Raw genomic sequence first — 14,784 nt, forward strand, 5'->3', positions numbered from 1 at the left:
AGAAGTGATAAGTTACCTCCAAGAAGACCTCCTAATGCCTGGACCTTAGAAGCCATTTCATGGTGAGATGACGGAAGTCGCTGGCGTACTGTTCAAAGGAACAAAACTAGTTATTGCCGTACCATGCGAAACAGAATGCTAGACAGAATCCATGATGGTCACCTCGGCATTAACAAATGCAAGGGCTATAGGACTGGTATTTTGGCCAGTTCTATCTACTGACATTGCAACGTTGATTCGTGGTTGTCATATTTGCCAACAATGTCTCTACCAGCAGCCAAAGAAACCCCTGATCATGCGGGAAGATCCACAACTGCCGTGTGCAAGGGTAGCTGCTGATCTATTAGAGTACGGTGGCAATTCGTATCTAAAAGCATACGATCCATTCTCTAATGTTTCCTGAATTTGAGCCATTCAATTGGAGTCGTGAGTCTGTTTCTTCGCAGCGCGCTGCACGGATTGTGCGTTTGGGTTCGTCATTGTGATAAAAACGTGCAATTGGAGTACTGACCTTATGCGGTGCTGCAAATATATTGAGTACCTGCGCATGAGTTATTTGCCTGCACTCCCGCGCCCACACGTATGCAGGTTTGTAAAGGCGAAGAAAAAAAAAAAACAGTCAAGACTTAGATAATCTTCTGAAGGGCGCGTAAACATTGATGTTTAGAATTAAGCTGTGAAATTGTACAAAATGTGTCACATAAGGGGCTTGATTTAAGATACAAAAGCGGCAGATTGAGCCCTGCGCGCACACAAAAGCAGTCAGATTCTTAGCGCTCCCTACGCTGCTGCTCATTCCATCGCAGCCCATACCTCACTGCTGCGAGAAAAAAAAAACAATTGTGTACACTGCTTGAGCTGTGCTTTGCAGAGGGCAGCTCCAAACTCTCGTTTAAAGCAGGGCCGTCGGCGTTGGCCAGCCTGCCCGGCCCTGCTTTCATCCTTTCCGCGCTGATAGTGAGAAAAAAAGAAAGCATGCGTACTGCGTGCTGCCTTATACTTTGCTCACAGGACGGCTAGACCCCCCCACCACACACACACGCAACTTTCAAGGTTGAGAAGAGAACCAAGGTGAGGCGGGGTTTGGTGCACCGGTAGAATGCCGATGCGAGTTTATTTACAAACAACTGACCCGGTGACGTCCCAAGTCATGATATGTCCGTTGAGTCAAAACATTGTGTACAATTCATTCCGAGAGGCGACATGGGAAGCACACCTAAAACACATTTTTTTCCACTTCTCCTGTCATTGTCCTGCCCAAGCATTCCCACATTTCCAGAGAAGCAAGTGCTCGCAAGTGCACTGAACAACGAGAGGTCGGTCTCAGTAACAGAGCATGGCAGGTCTGCAGATTTTGTGCGGCAACACTTTCGTCATCGGCATTGTTTGCAGGCATGCTAGTACAGAGAGGTAGACTAATATTCTCGCTCCTTTAAACGCAGAGAAACGAAGCACCAGACCTGGCTGAATTGTGTTCACATTGGAGGGATGGTGCATTTGCGTCTGGCCCGACGGGGCGGATTCGAAAACACGAACACCTTTCACTGAATATTTTGCTGTCCATTTTTGTGCAACATTTGAAGTTGTTTTATCGCTTAACCCTGGTTGGACGTCGAAACAGTGTATATCCTGCTGGAAGGTCACTCGTCGACCAGTACTGCTATGAATGTAGCGATCTGTCCAGGAACGAGCTTAACCATAGTGTCGCCGGTGCCTTGTGCAGAGCGGATCTCGGGAGTGGTCATACGCATCTTCTTTGTTCGCCGTGGAAGTTGGCTGCGGTGCGTCGGCCAGCTTTCTCTGGTGGCTTGCGGAAGGAACTGGTTGGCCGCCAGAGTGACCGGCTGCACTTCTTTCAGCAAGTAGCCTTTGAGGAGGCGCTGTGAATATCAAGAAATCAATATTAAATAGCTCACATTTCAAATCCCTCACTCATCACTAATATATCGTCAACAGTTCAAAAAACAAATGCTGTTCGTCGGGCTTGGAAACTTCGAAAAGCGATTCTTCCAGTAGAGCCCTTTTTCAATCACATTGACAGAAAACGCAATGGACAGTTAGTAAGTTTTAAGGTGAGAATGAAATGCCCCAGATAGCGTTTTCAGTGAGTACTTTGGGGAGTGATGCAAACTATCATTCAAGTGAGCGAAGGTTTTATACTAAGGAGGAAATTGCTAGTGCACTCAGGCGCAGTATCTGTTACTATTGTTCTGACTACTTCGGCTACCGTAGAGATCAGTATAGAACTCCTCGGCTACTTTGTCTATCTTGTCCATATTCGTGATCACGTTGCCCGCCTTGTCCTTTAGCGTATACATCTGGCTTTAGCATATGCCCAATTTCTTCTTTACATTTTGAGGGAGCACATCTTAAAAAAAAACAGGAAAACAGCGCAAGGGACAAATTACAAAGGAACAGGAAGGAGTCAGGGTGCTTCCTGTTCTTTTCTTCTTGTTTCCTTTGTCTTTTGTCCCTTTGCGCTGTTTTTCATCCAAAATTAATTACTACCAACTCGCCCAACTCAGCATCCTACTTAAGAAAGAGATGAAGCAGTATTTCGAAGAACTGCCTGCCACAAATGTATTATCACTGGAAGCGAATTCCCAGTGTACAATAGCTGAAGGCCAGTAGGTCAGTGAAGGCCAGTATAGCAGAAGAATAATGTTATACTTTCAAGGTAGCCTGCTTGATGCTGATGTACGCATGTGCATATGTCTTAGCGAAATTGTATGCGTGTCAAGCAAGTCTTTTTGCATAGCCTGCTTACAGCTCGGATGAAATCTCATTAAATTCGGCTGACTCAGAGGCGAAGTGTTTTGTGAACGATATAACCAAGGGAGTAGCAATAAAACCGCTGCGATAAGGGATAAACAAACATACTGTACAAGCGTGCGCTTTAGTATCTGCGTGCATAGTTTAAACCCCACCTTGATCGATTACCTTACCACATAGACAGCGAAAACCGCTTCCGCAGTCGATATCATCACTTTATATGCCAGAGCTTTAATTGTCTTTTAAGTAAATTAAGCCCCTTAATTCTGGTTCAAGTGGTTCAATGTCATGTTAATTATAAATAAAACACGTGTAATATTATTTGCTGCCTTGCAACATTAAGGGATGGAACGTTCAATGCACCTTAGCCGAGGTAAGTCAGCAGGAAACACAAATCACTTCTTCTATCGCAGCCTTTACTTCCACATTTTTAGTTCCATCCTGTTCAAAAATATGAAGCGGGCATGCAAACTTAGCAAACACTTCTTGAACCCAAGCACTTATTATGGTTTTTTTTTCTGAGTTCAAGTTTAATCACATATACTTGCTTCGTCTGAACGGCCACCGCTTGTCAATGCAACTGCGTGCTCCGCACTACTCCACTTTGCTCGTGCTCGCACGTACGTGAATCTTTTCCTCTTTTTCATTTTCTCCGGAAAATGTTTGTTTCATTGAAGAAACATATTTCGTTGCTTTCGACCACCCAAGTAATCTGCTTTTCAAAGTAAGGGCACGCTAAGTTCCAGCGAAGGAATCAAGCATATATCTAGAAACATTATATCATAATCACTAAACAGCTGTATAGATTGCCCCTTAAGCCCCGCTTGGGTGCCGCAGTGGCTACGGCGCTCGACTACTGTGCCAAAGGATGCGGAACTGAATCCCGGCCTCCGCTGCTGCTTTTCGATGGAGTCAAAAAGCAAGGCGTCCGTGTGCTGTGTGATGTCAGTGCACATCAAAGAACCTATAGACTGTCGAAATTTATGCATTCTACCACTACGGAGTCTCTCATAGCCTGAGTTGTTTGGGCATTTAAACGCAACAAACCAAACCAGATTACCCCTTGAGTAATATGCCTCCTAGCATGTGAATGGCAATAATTAATTACAGTCTTATCAGTTCAGTTCAGTTTAGTCGTTCAGTCGTGTCCGACTCTTCGTGTCCCTATGGACCATGTCACGCCACGCTTTCCGGTCTCTCACTATCTTCCTAACATCACATAACTTCACCTGCAGTGCCTCGAGGATGCCATCTAACCAACGCGTTCGCTGCCTACCCCTTCTCCGGCGACCCTCAACCTTTCCCAACATCAAATCTTTCTCCAGCGACTCCTCTCTTCTCATCAGATGACCAAACGCCGGGGTTACGACGCTCGACTACTGTTCCCAAGGACGCGGGATCGAATCCCGGCCTCGGCGGCAGCTTTTCGATGGAGGCGAAAAGCAAGGCGTCCGTGGGCTGTGCGATGTCAGTGCACGTTAAAGAACCCCAGGTGGTCGAAATTTCCGGAGTCCTCCACTACGGCGTCTCTCATAGCCTGAGTTGCTTTGGGACGTTAAACCCCACAAACCAACCAACCAAAGTAGCTGAGCTTTAACTTTAAAATTTGACCCTCCAATGAGCAGTCAGGGTTTATGGTCGACAATATCGACTGATTTGATCTTCTGGCAGTCCAAGGAACTCTCAAGAGTCTTCGCCAACACCACAATTCAAACGCGTCAATTCTTCGGCGGTCAGCCTTTTTCACAGTCCGACTCTCGCATCCATACATCACAACTGGAATGACCATAGCACGAGTCATACGGATCTTGGTTGGCAGACTAATGTCTCTGCTCTTTACAAGGCGGTCAAGGCTAACCATTGCTCTCTTTCCCAGAAGCAGGCGTCTCCTAATTTCATGGCTGCAGTCTCCTTCCGAGGTAATCTTGGAGCCCAAGAAGAGAAAATCTGTCACAGCTTCCACTTCTTGTCCATTGATGCTCCAGGACTTGATAGGGCAAGACGCCATGATCTTTGTCTTTTTAATGTTCAGTTTAAGCCCAAACTTCTCACTCTCTTCTTGTACGCGGATGAGAAGTCTCTTGAGTTCCACTTCACTTTCTGCCATTAAAGTGGTATCATCCGCATATCTAAGGTTGTTGATACGTTTTCCAGCAATCTTCGCTCCGGCTGAAGACTCATTCAGACCGGCCTTTCTCATGATGCACTCTGCATATAGGTTAAATAGGCAGGGCGACAGTATGCAGCCTTGCCTCACTCCTTTCTCAATCGGAAACCAATCAGTAAGACCATGCCCAGTTCTGACTGTGGCCTCCTGCCCTTCCTACAGGTTCCTGAGGAGACAGATAAGGTGAATTGGAACTCCCATCTATTGGAGAGCTTCCCACAGTTTGCTGTGATCTACGCAGTCAAACGCTTTCGCATAATCAATAAAGCAGAAGTAGATGGGTTTCTGTAACTCTCTTGCTTTTTCCATGATCCAGCGAAGGTTAGCAATTTGGTCTCTAGTTCTTCTGCCCTTGCGAAACCCAGCTTGCACGTCCGGAAGCTCCCGATCCACATACTGCTGCAGCCTACCTTCGAGGATTTTCAACATCACCTTGCTAGCATGCGAAATAAGCGCGATCGTGCGGTAGTTGGAACAATCTTTGGCACTGCCTTTCTTTGGAATGGGGATATAAACTGACCTCAGAGATAAAGAAGAGGTGGCAGGAATACACAGAAGAACTGTACAAGAAGGACCCGAATGTGCAAACCCAACATAATACGGTTGTGATTACTGATCTCGAGCCGGGCATCCTGAAGAGTGAAGTTGAATGGGCCTTAGCCAGCCTTGCTAAGAACAAAGCTAGCGGAATTGATGGCATTCCAGCTGAGTTGCTTCAAAACCTCAACCGTGACGCTGGTAACATTCTGCATACATTATGTCAGAAGATTTGGACAACTCTGCAGTGGCCACAGTCTTATAGGGTGCATGAAATGACATTCCAAAAATCTAAAGAAAGTGCTCATGAGCAAAAAGTTTTTATCACCCATCTCCGCAAGAAACATTTTTAAATAAGTACCTATAACCTCGAAAACACCAGTGATCTAAAAGGTTCCCTCCACTGCTTCCTAAAGTCAGCGAACATCGGCGAGCAAGAAAGAGTAGGGCCGCGACAGCATCTCGCCGCGCCCCGTCCAGTACACGTAACGTGGGAGCGTCGGTTGAATGGGCGCTCCCAAAAAGCCAAGTTGACATCACTGGGACAAGAACTGGCTGAGACGCGTCGCCCTAATTGGTTGCTAGCATTCAATAAATAGAATGATGGTGTAGTTAATTAATCTAATAGTGTCTTCGACTGACGGCACTCGTGGAGCACTGTTGTAGTGGCTGACAAACCAACACCGCCACAATCGCAACATTTAGCAACATGGGGTGGCGTCTCTAGTTAACACTAGCTCTACATACCATTTACAGTAACGTAGGATAGCCTCCGAGACCGATAGGAGTCTCGGAGGCTGTGCAGGAGTGCACAAAAAACTCTCCACGAGCGCTATCGGCCGACGACAAAAAAACACAATAATTAAGATATGGGTGGGGGGGGGGGGGGGAGGATGAGCATGATAGCAAATGCTACCACCCCGTTTCAAAAGGGACGCTCTTATATTCCATCCGTCCATCCAGCACTGGCCTGGAGCACTTTATGATTTGCAAATTATGGGCTCCACTCAGAGCTTTTATATATCGCTGAAATACTCATTACAACCACTCCTCGGTTTCTTGCATTATAATATTATCGCTAATTAAGCAAAAGAAGGGCAACAACGGATACAAGAGAGTAGAAAGAAGACATCTTCTTTCTATTCTCTTGTCTCCGTTGTTGCGTTGTTTTTTGCTTAATTATGTACCAACTCGATCAACTTGCCGTTTTACTGCATGTTATCGCTGCTAAGGGGACACGCTCAATAATTGGGCATACGCAGAGCACTGATTGGATATCAGTTCAGCACGCTCGGATCAGAACAGCAGAGCGCAAAAAACGAACAACAATACTCACAGAAATGTTGACCATAACTGCTGTTCTTTTGAGCGCAAGGTGCTCCAAACGAAGAAGCACTTTGTTGTTGGAGTCAGGCAGCCTCTCCAGTGTCAAAATGTGCACAGTCCGGGGCAACGGCGACCGCAGAGCTGAAAACTAAAACGTAGAGAACATTGTATTGTGTCCCTTAGGGAGCCGGGTTGAGTTGTGTTTAATGCGAAAGCATTACTTCGCTATGTTCACAGATTTCTCTCCGCAGACCGCGTCCGCAGGCCGCGTCACCAAAATCGTGTCCGCAGCAGTTGTGAGCAATTGAGAAGTGGTACAGGTTAATGAGTGGCGTCAACCGATAGAGGGTGGCGTAATTTTGTGTCCAAAAAAATAGTCAGGCCAATAAGTTAGGCCGCCAATGTCCGCGCGTACACGCGGACATGCGCGGACGCGCGCGCGACGGCACTCGCTGCAGCGGTAGCTCGCCGGAGCAGACGACAGAAAGTTGTCGAAGGGAGCGAGCGGTTGTCTGCTCGCCTGTGCGGCACAGACCGCATATTCTTATCTCTCGTGGGCTGCTACGCGGAACCACTGCGGTTTGGAACAACGTCGAGGTGAGCAACGCTGAACTACGCTTCATTTGAGGCAGTTTACCATGACCACGCCGGCCGGTGCCAGTTAAGTTTCGCAGCTCGTGAACAGGCGCGCCTCTGCTCAGGCTTAGAGAAGTTCAGGCGCAGTTCGTGACGCTCCGGCAGTTTTCAACCGCGGCGAGGTTTAATATTTTGTGTTCCTGCGAAACTGAGCTGAATTTCGAACAGTTTATCTCAGCACGCTGGACTAAGTGGCATGCGAAGGCACCAAGGCACGCCGTTGCGCCAACATGGCGTATTAGCCGGCCGGTGCGGCCAGTCCTGACGCCGTTTGCCGAATGGCTAGTTTTTCTAAGTGTCGCGTTTAACAGGGCGACGGTAAGGTGAGAAATGTTGCATTCTTGACTTTCTTGTCAAACTGCGCAGTATTTCAGGCAGTTTAGCTAAGTACGGCGGCGACTGCGCTCCACAAAGTCACGCGTGAAGGGCAAGCTAACAGACGTGACAAGGCGTGCTGGCTGCGGTGACGTGACATGACGTGAGGTGGTTTTGCGAACGACTAGTTTTGCGTGGTGTCGCGTTTAACAGGGCAACCGCAAGGTGAGAAATGTTTTATTCTTGTCAAACTGCGAGGAATTTCGGGAGTTTAGCTCAGCACGGCGGTGTGCGCTTCACAAAGTCGCGTATGAAGGGCAAGCCAACATGGCGTGCTCATCAATTGTGCCGCAGGGCACTATAGGAGTGCCCACTTTTTCGCTAACCCTTTCTAGAGTTAAGGACTGGTTTCCAAGAGGAATGAAGTGCAGCAAGGGGCTGCTGGAAGCTAATTGGAGTGGGCTTTCTCACATTTTATTTAATACATATGTGGGTTTGGGCGGAATTAAGACGTAATTTTGAATTTCTACTTGCTTTCAATGTAGACTTCCCATGTTCCGGCTACGTGGAAGACATGATATCGTAGAAATCGTACGGCAGAGCTCTTAAAAAGGGTAAAGGAAATAGGTTTAAAGATGCGCGTAGGAAAGAAATTAGACAAGAGTGTGATGTGTAAACATTTCTTCTTAAATGTCACTTTAGCGCGATATAGGTCCACGATGTAGTCGATTGTTGTATTCTTTCCAGTTATGTAGCTACCGCTGTTACAGATTTGTTTAAGGCCTGTTTTAATAGCGTTTTTAATCAATTTGAATTGCGAACACGCACCTTGTCCAGGCTTGGCTTCCAGTCGACGGGTGTAAAGACTGGCACCGGCCGATAGACCAGTTGCAAAGCCTGCAAACGAATGAGTCCCCTTGCCTCCAGAGTGGAGCCTAGGAACAGTCGGTGCGTTCCCTTTGCCACGAGACCTTCTCTGTCGATGCCATCTTCGAGCAGCGGAGTGGGAATTCCCAGCTGGTCATTACTGTCGTGTCGACGATGCACCTGGGCAAGTGTTATCTCGTCACGTACTCCCCAGTTGGGGCAGGGACAGCTAGGTGGGTCACCGCCGCTTGCGGCAGGGGCTAGCCTTCCACAGAATTTTTTTCTGTCGTAGGCCGTCATTGCACCCGCCACCCTTTCGGTGGTGGACGATGGCTGTTGTTGCGGCGCGCATCTTTCTCTCCCTCTTCCTTTTCTTTCTTCTCTATTTTGTCTTCTGTCTGCACGAGGCAGCGAAGGTGGCTCAGCTACAGAGCCAGTAGCAGGCCCGTGCATTTTCTTTCCCTTCTTTCTACAGCCACAACAACAACAACAACAACACTTTCTGTAGGCCGGAGAGATATGTTAAGGAAAGCGCACACTGTGCACTGACCTTCTTTCTTCTCTCCTTCCCCTTCCCCAGTGCAGAGCAGCAGGCCAGATTTGAATTATTCGGGCCAACCTCTCTGCCTTTTCCTTCAGTAAATCCATCTATCTATCTGAAAAAAAAAAAAAGACGACGTGATGGGCCTCTAAGGCCCCGCCAGGGTGGTGCAGTGGTAAGGTGCCCGACTACTGTGCTGGAGTCCCCTGGTTCGAACTCGACCACGGCGGATGCGTTTCGATGGAGGCGAAACGGAGTGGCATCCGTGTGCTTTGCGATGTCAGCGCACGTTGAAGATCTCCAGGTGGTCGAAATTACCCTGTAGCCCTTCACTACGGCTCTTCTTTCTCACTCTACACTTTAACTCCCACCTTCCTCCCTTCCCTTGCGGCGTGGTTCGGGTGTCCACAGAGCAAGTGTGGTAGATACCGCGCCTTTCCCTTCATGTAAACCAATTATTATTATATTAATATTATTATTATTATTATTATTATTATTATTATTATTATTATTATTATTATTATTATTATTATGGGCCTCTGGAGACAGTGACATAGCAAAAACGCCAGGTTCAGCACTTATGGAAATGTGTACAAATTTTTGGTCACGTGACTGATTAAAATCGCAGAAATTCGGAATGACTAGTATTGCCAGGTGGCATCTGGCTGTGGCTCGTCTAACTAATTATAAGTATTGTCTGTCTCAAAATGCTAGAACCTTGTAAGCAACACGCCTATACTTCGTTTCACAAGATATCTGCAGCACTGCGAAAGGCAGAGGAGCCCTTGCAGTTGGGCTCCTAGGTGTCCCTCGCCCTGCGCACTATAATAAAGAATTGTGCTCCTGCTGTCCCCTCTGCCAATTTGGGGGGCGAGAGGCGTGTAGGTGTACAATTGCCTAAAGTAGTGCGCGTGATCTTGATTGGACCGGGGCGCCTCTGCCTTTCGCAGTGCTGCAAACATGTTTTGAGACGAAGTATAAATATTGCGTATGGAAACATTCAATAATAATAATAATAATTGGTTCACAGGAAGGGAAAGGGGCAGCATCTGCCACACTTCTTTCTGTGGACACCTGAACCGCACCGTAAGGGAAGGGAGGGAGGTGGGAGTGAAAGTGGAAAGAGAAGGAGGAGCCGTAGTGGAGGACTACGGAGTAATTTCGATCACCTAGGGATCTTTAACGTGCGCTGACATCGCAGGAGGAGGAGGAAAAAACCTTATTAACACACGGACGCATATTCGTTTCGCCGAATGATAGAAAGCAAGCACGTAAATTCTCAGCAACATTAAAATGTATCTGTCGTGCACCTCTTTAAATGTGCGAACGACTTTGTGTGTACGCTTAAGTGGATACATTTACTCGTAAATAGCTGTACTGTGCCAGACAGTCTTTTGGGTGAACTTTGTAATATTTGCTTGACTCGAATGTCCTTGGTTTGTGTTGGATACGAAAAACGTCAGCCATTATTAATATATATGTTCAATATTTCGACCCATTCACTAGCGTTATCGATTGTTGGCCTCAGCAGATTTTGTGTGTAATGACTGAAAATGATTAAAACTCAAAATTCAAGAAAAAATATTTTGTGCCAACGTTTTTACATAGAGCCTGAAAAATCGGTGAAAAAGCTAACGCTTGCCAATTTATTCTTTAGGCTGCCTTGCATAACAAATTCATTTCGTCTTTCCGCAAACGTCTAGTACAAACTGCTGTTTACACAATGTCTGGGCTATGCTGGGTTATGAATTATGCACTAAGTGTTGACAGAGTATTTTTGGAAGTTTGAATATTCAAAGTATCTACCACATTAAGGCACATATTTCGATGTAAGAGATAACGCTGTGAAAACAGAGTCTGGGTGAGATGAGTCCTCTGCGTGGTGTAACAAGGCATGATCAGAGTGTGCAGCTTCCTCACCATGATCTCCAGTTGTCCCGCTTCAATGCTTGATCCGCCTTGAGGCCGATCGGGAAGCACCATCATTTGCAGATCCCTATGTCTGTCCTGCAATATGCGCATCGTGCATTTATTTACGCGCCTACAGGAATACCCGATTCTTGATGCTCTTGGAAAAACTGGATTCCTACAACGGCAATACAGAAGGCGCTGTGAAATGGCAATATATTTACAACCGGTATAGATGAATGTCAACTCTTTTTGAAATCGTAATTTTCTTATAAATGACCAGGACGGTTTGTCTGTCGCCCTTCCATGAAGCTCCTTTTGCGCTTCTCTTATAGTTAAGGCATCTTCACTGTCATTAATACCTGCACCCTACTTTACGTTCGATGAGGATTCCACCTGAGCTCTATGGCTTAAGAAATTACGGCTTTGAAACGCGAAATACTTTTTTGTTGCCTAATTAAGTACGAGAGATGGTGTCTATATGCATGGAGACGAATCGAAAACCGCCACTCGAAAGTTCGATACTGTGTCAAAAAATAGGACGTACCTTTATATAGATCCACGAAGTGACTGGATAGTAGTTGGATGGGATAGGCAGCTTGTCTTTGTGATATTTTCTTCTGTGAGCGAGAGCAAAGACATTCGGTTCTCGCACGTGATACCAAAAAGCATTATACCAAGCAAGTTGTAAGTCCGTGCCCGGCACCATCGGTGCAGGAGCACCGATCCTGAGGCTACTACCCCGAGCAAAATCTTTTCTTCCTTGCGAAGCCCCTGTATAGCAATGCTATAAGATTTAGTAAAGCATAGTCTCTTCAAGGTGCATTTACATGATAGCCATGACAAGGGTGCGCCATGACATGCCATTTTAAACAATTGTTTCGTTATTGACCCTTGAAATTGATCTCGACAAAGAGCGAATCCCCTGCGATGCTAGCACCGACGCCAAGACAACGGCAATTTCCATGGTATAACGCTGTGGCGGCTAGCTAATGAATGAGATCAATAATTTGATTGGTGTCAAATCCGTGAGAACTTCCAACTGATTAAAGAAGTCTAGGAGACAAAAAAGCAAGACCTGTAAAACTTTGCTTTCCCACGATATTAAAATTTTTCGCTCTAATTCTCTGCAATTTTTTTCCCATCTTCAGAATAATGCGTAGCCTAACTTCGGACCGGTTATTCTCTTCGGTCCCAATGCAGCTTCGTCCTATCGCCTATTGCTTTGTTAAAATATAGTTCCTCCTCTCCCACCCTCTTCCCTACGAGCGGAATAAATATAAACCTATTCAATGACCAAAGGTTAAGCCTTTGCTACTATTTAGGTTCCAAGTATCTGACGGAAGAATCAGCACATTTTCCTTCTCCCCGCGCTGAAGCTTGTAAACTTAAACGTCATTATTTCGCAGAGAGAGGAACAGTAATCTGCTAAATTGGCTGATTGTAAAAACCTGTAAAAACGAATGTCCTACCTGTTGACGAATAAATTATTAAACTCTGCGCGATTGATTGATTCAAGAAACTGGTCGAATTTCTACTTTAATAAAATTAGTCTAATGCCGTCGCCCTCGAAGGTCCTCCATGCGTGAGCACACCATTTCGTCAAATCGATTAGTATGTCTGTTATATGAACTTACTCTGGAACCATAGATGTAACGTAGTTGTTACATTTCAAAAACAGTTGTTAATAAACGCAGCCTTTAAGAAATTAAACCATGAACTCTGTGCACTTACGTCCGGCGCGCTGTCCTCCAGCCGTTGCTATCTGTGTAAAAGTTGTCAGTGTTGAGGTTGCTTTCGAATCGGGAGACCACGTCGCAGCCAGTAGCGGTTTGCCACCCCGAACTTGACAACCTTAAAGCACAAATTCAGGGGTTGCCTAATTATCTTCGTTTGATGTTAATCCGATGAAACAACTTGTTCTCCTTACTTTTATACGTTTTTCTATGACGGCGTACTTCTGCTTGCATTCGCTTACATAATTTCCATACATTTCTTTCTTCAAGAAGAAATTTTAGCTTCCTTTATTTTGTGACCTACGTTAGAATGCATACAGAAAATCAGAAACGGTCTCACAGCCAAATACTGTGACCTTATAAGAAACGCTTTACTAAGGATCCCCCCCCCCCCCCCCCCCACCCCGTTTGCTCACAAAACTTCTCAGCAGAATTTTGCTGCTTTCTGCTCAGTAATTCTTTACTACTGTTAATTTTGCCGATTTATGCACAGTAGTTTTATATTTTGTGCTGTCTTTCGCAGTAATTTTTATTTGTGGAAGTTTCTGCTCTTGCGAGCGTTGGGACCTTCATGTACCTGCCGTAGTAGGTGACAGGTTCATGGCTGTTATCCCTTCCGCATGCCAGAGGTGAGTCTGCAATTTACAACATATAATGCGCAGATACCAGCTTTTATTTTTGATCGCGCCTTAAAGCGAATGCATTAATAAATCAGAACATCTTTTGGGCGCGTGTTCTTGGGTTTTATTAAGGGCGCACCCAGTGCCCGATGTTGTACACAAAAGCAGGCAATAAACTTTGGACCGTAATATCATCTTTAAAATACTAACGGGTTCGGTCCGTAGCTTTCTTTTGAGCATACTTTTTCATATGGATGCTGTTTGGCGCTCGTATAACCACGACCGATTTTTCCGGCGTATAGCTCGCAGTTTTTTTTTTTGTACAAACGTTTGATAATGCTTTGTATAAATGGCAGAGCTTACACCTTTCGCCATTACAAAACTTATCATTTTTCCAAAAGCTCTCAACGTTGCTAAGTCTAAATGTCAAAAGTATGGCAAAAACAGCGCACCTTAAACGCCCATACTGGCCAGACAAGAACATACAAGTTTACTCAGTTTTGCTGTTGTCATTTGCAACTTTTGGAAAAACACAGATGCAGAAGCCTCTCTGTTCTTGCCCTCCCTGCATGTGCTGCGCCCGATGACTGAGAGCCAAGCACAGAGAAAATCAAATCAGCGATCGTGAGTGCGAAGAGGATGCCACTCGTGCCAGAAAACGTCGAATGCTGAAGACGTTTGGACTAAAACTAAATTGTTGCTACTCTGCTTGTGGGAGAATCGGTTTGGGTGGGGGTAGTGCCTTTTATTACATCATTTAATACCACGTAAAGGGTCCTTTTACAGGCACGAAACATTCGCGGTGGTCGCTCAAACATGTCTACTCAACAGTCTTTGCCCCGTGTAAATTACAAGTGTTTTTCGTTGCGAGCCTTTAAATGAGAGGTATACCTTATACAAAGCGCTCATTATAGATCAGAAAATAGAGTAAGATACACGTTTGTGCCTCTTTGATTTCACAAAAGTTGTTTAGAATACAGCCATAAGCTACCATGTTATGTGGACGACCATCTGGCACTTCCGAAGTTTCCGAATGAATGCCGTTTTTCGTTCCTTATCTTTCGCTGTGCTGGACGCAGTCACCGGACCGTGTCATTCTCCATTTTTATGCTTTTCATGCATTTTTATTTCTTCTATATATATTTTGATGTGATTACGTGTTACCTCGTGTACACCGTATATTGTTGCCCACCAAATGTGTCCCTTGTGTAAACGTTGGCATCGTACTCTGTATTTAAAGTGTTGATTGCGTACAAACTCAATTTCAGTGCTTTTATCTCTTTTTTGCTGTTGAACTGTACCCTAGGGGGCCAGGCTTTGTCATGCTTCCTTCTTGCAGCTTTTTTTCATTGCCTCCTC

At 45.6% G+C, this 14,784-nt stretch overlaps 1 protein-coding gene across 1 annotated transcript in view; it reads right to left on the reverse strand.

Annotated features, from left to right (window-relative positions):
• Positions 1-1,640: 1,640 nt before the first annotated feature.
• Positions 1,641-14,784, reverse strand: part of LOC146178771 (lysosomal alpha-mannosidase-like) — a 41,271-nt gene continuing 28,127 nt past the window's right edge. Inside the window, exons 7-12 of the mRNA XM_084580023.1 lie at positions 12,804-12,923; positions 11,617-11,689; positions 11,082-11,168; positions 8,582-8,800; positions 6,813-6,950; positions 1,641-1,880 (exon numbers count right to left, since the gene is read on the reverse strand). Of these exons, the coding sequence (XP_084436149.1) occupies positions 1,641-1,880; positions 6,813-6,950; positions 8,582-8,800; positions 11,082-11,168; positions 11,617-11,689; positions 12,804-12,923 (877 nt within the window). The remainder of the gene's footprint in view (positions 1,881-6,812; positions 6,951-8,581; positions 8,801-11,081; positions 11,169-11,616; positions 11,690-12,803; positions 12,924-14,784) is intronic.

The sequence above is a fragment of the Amblyomma maculatum genome, chromosome 9 (genome assembly GCF_055883805.1).
Source record: "Amblyomma maculatum isolate TAMU_Amacu chromosome 9, ASM5588380v1, whole genome shotgun sequence".
In the NCBI taxonomy this organism is placed as follows: domain Eukaryota; kingdom Metazoa; phylum Arthropoda; class Arachnida; order Ixodida; family Ixodidae; genus Amblyomma; species Amblyomma maculatum.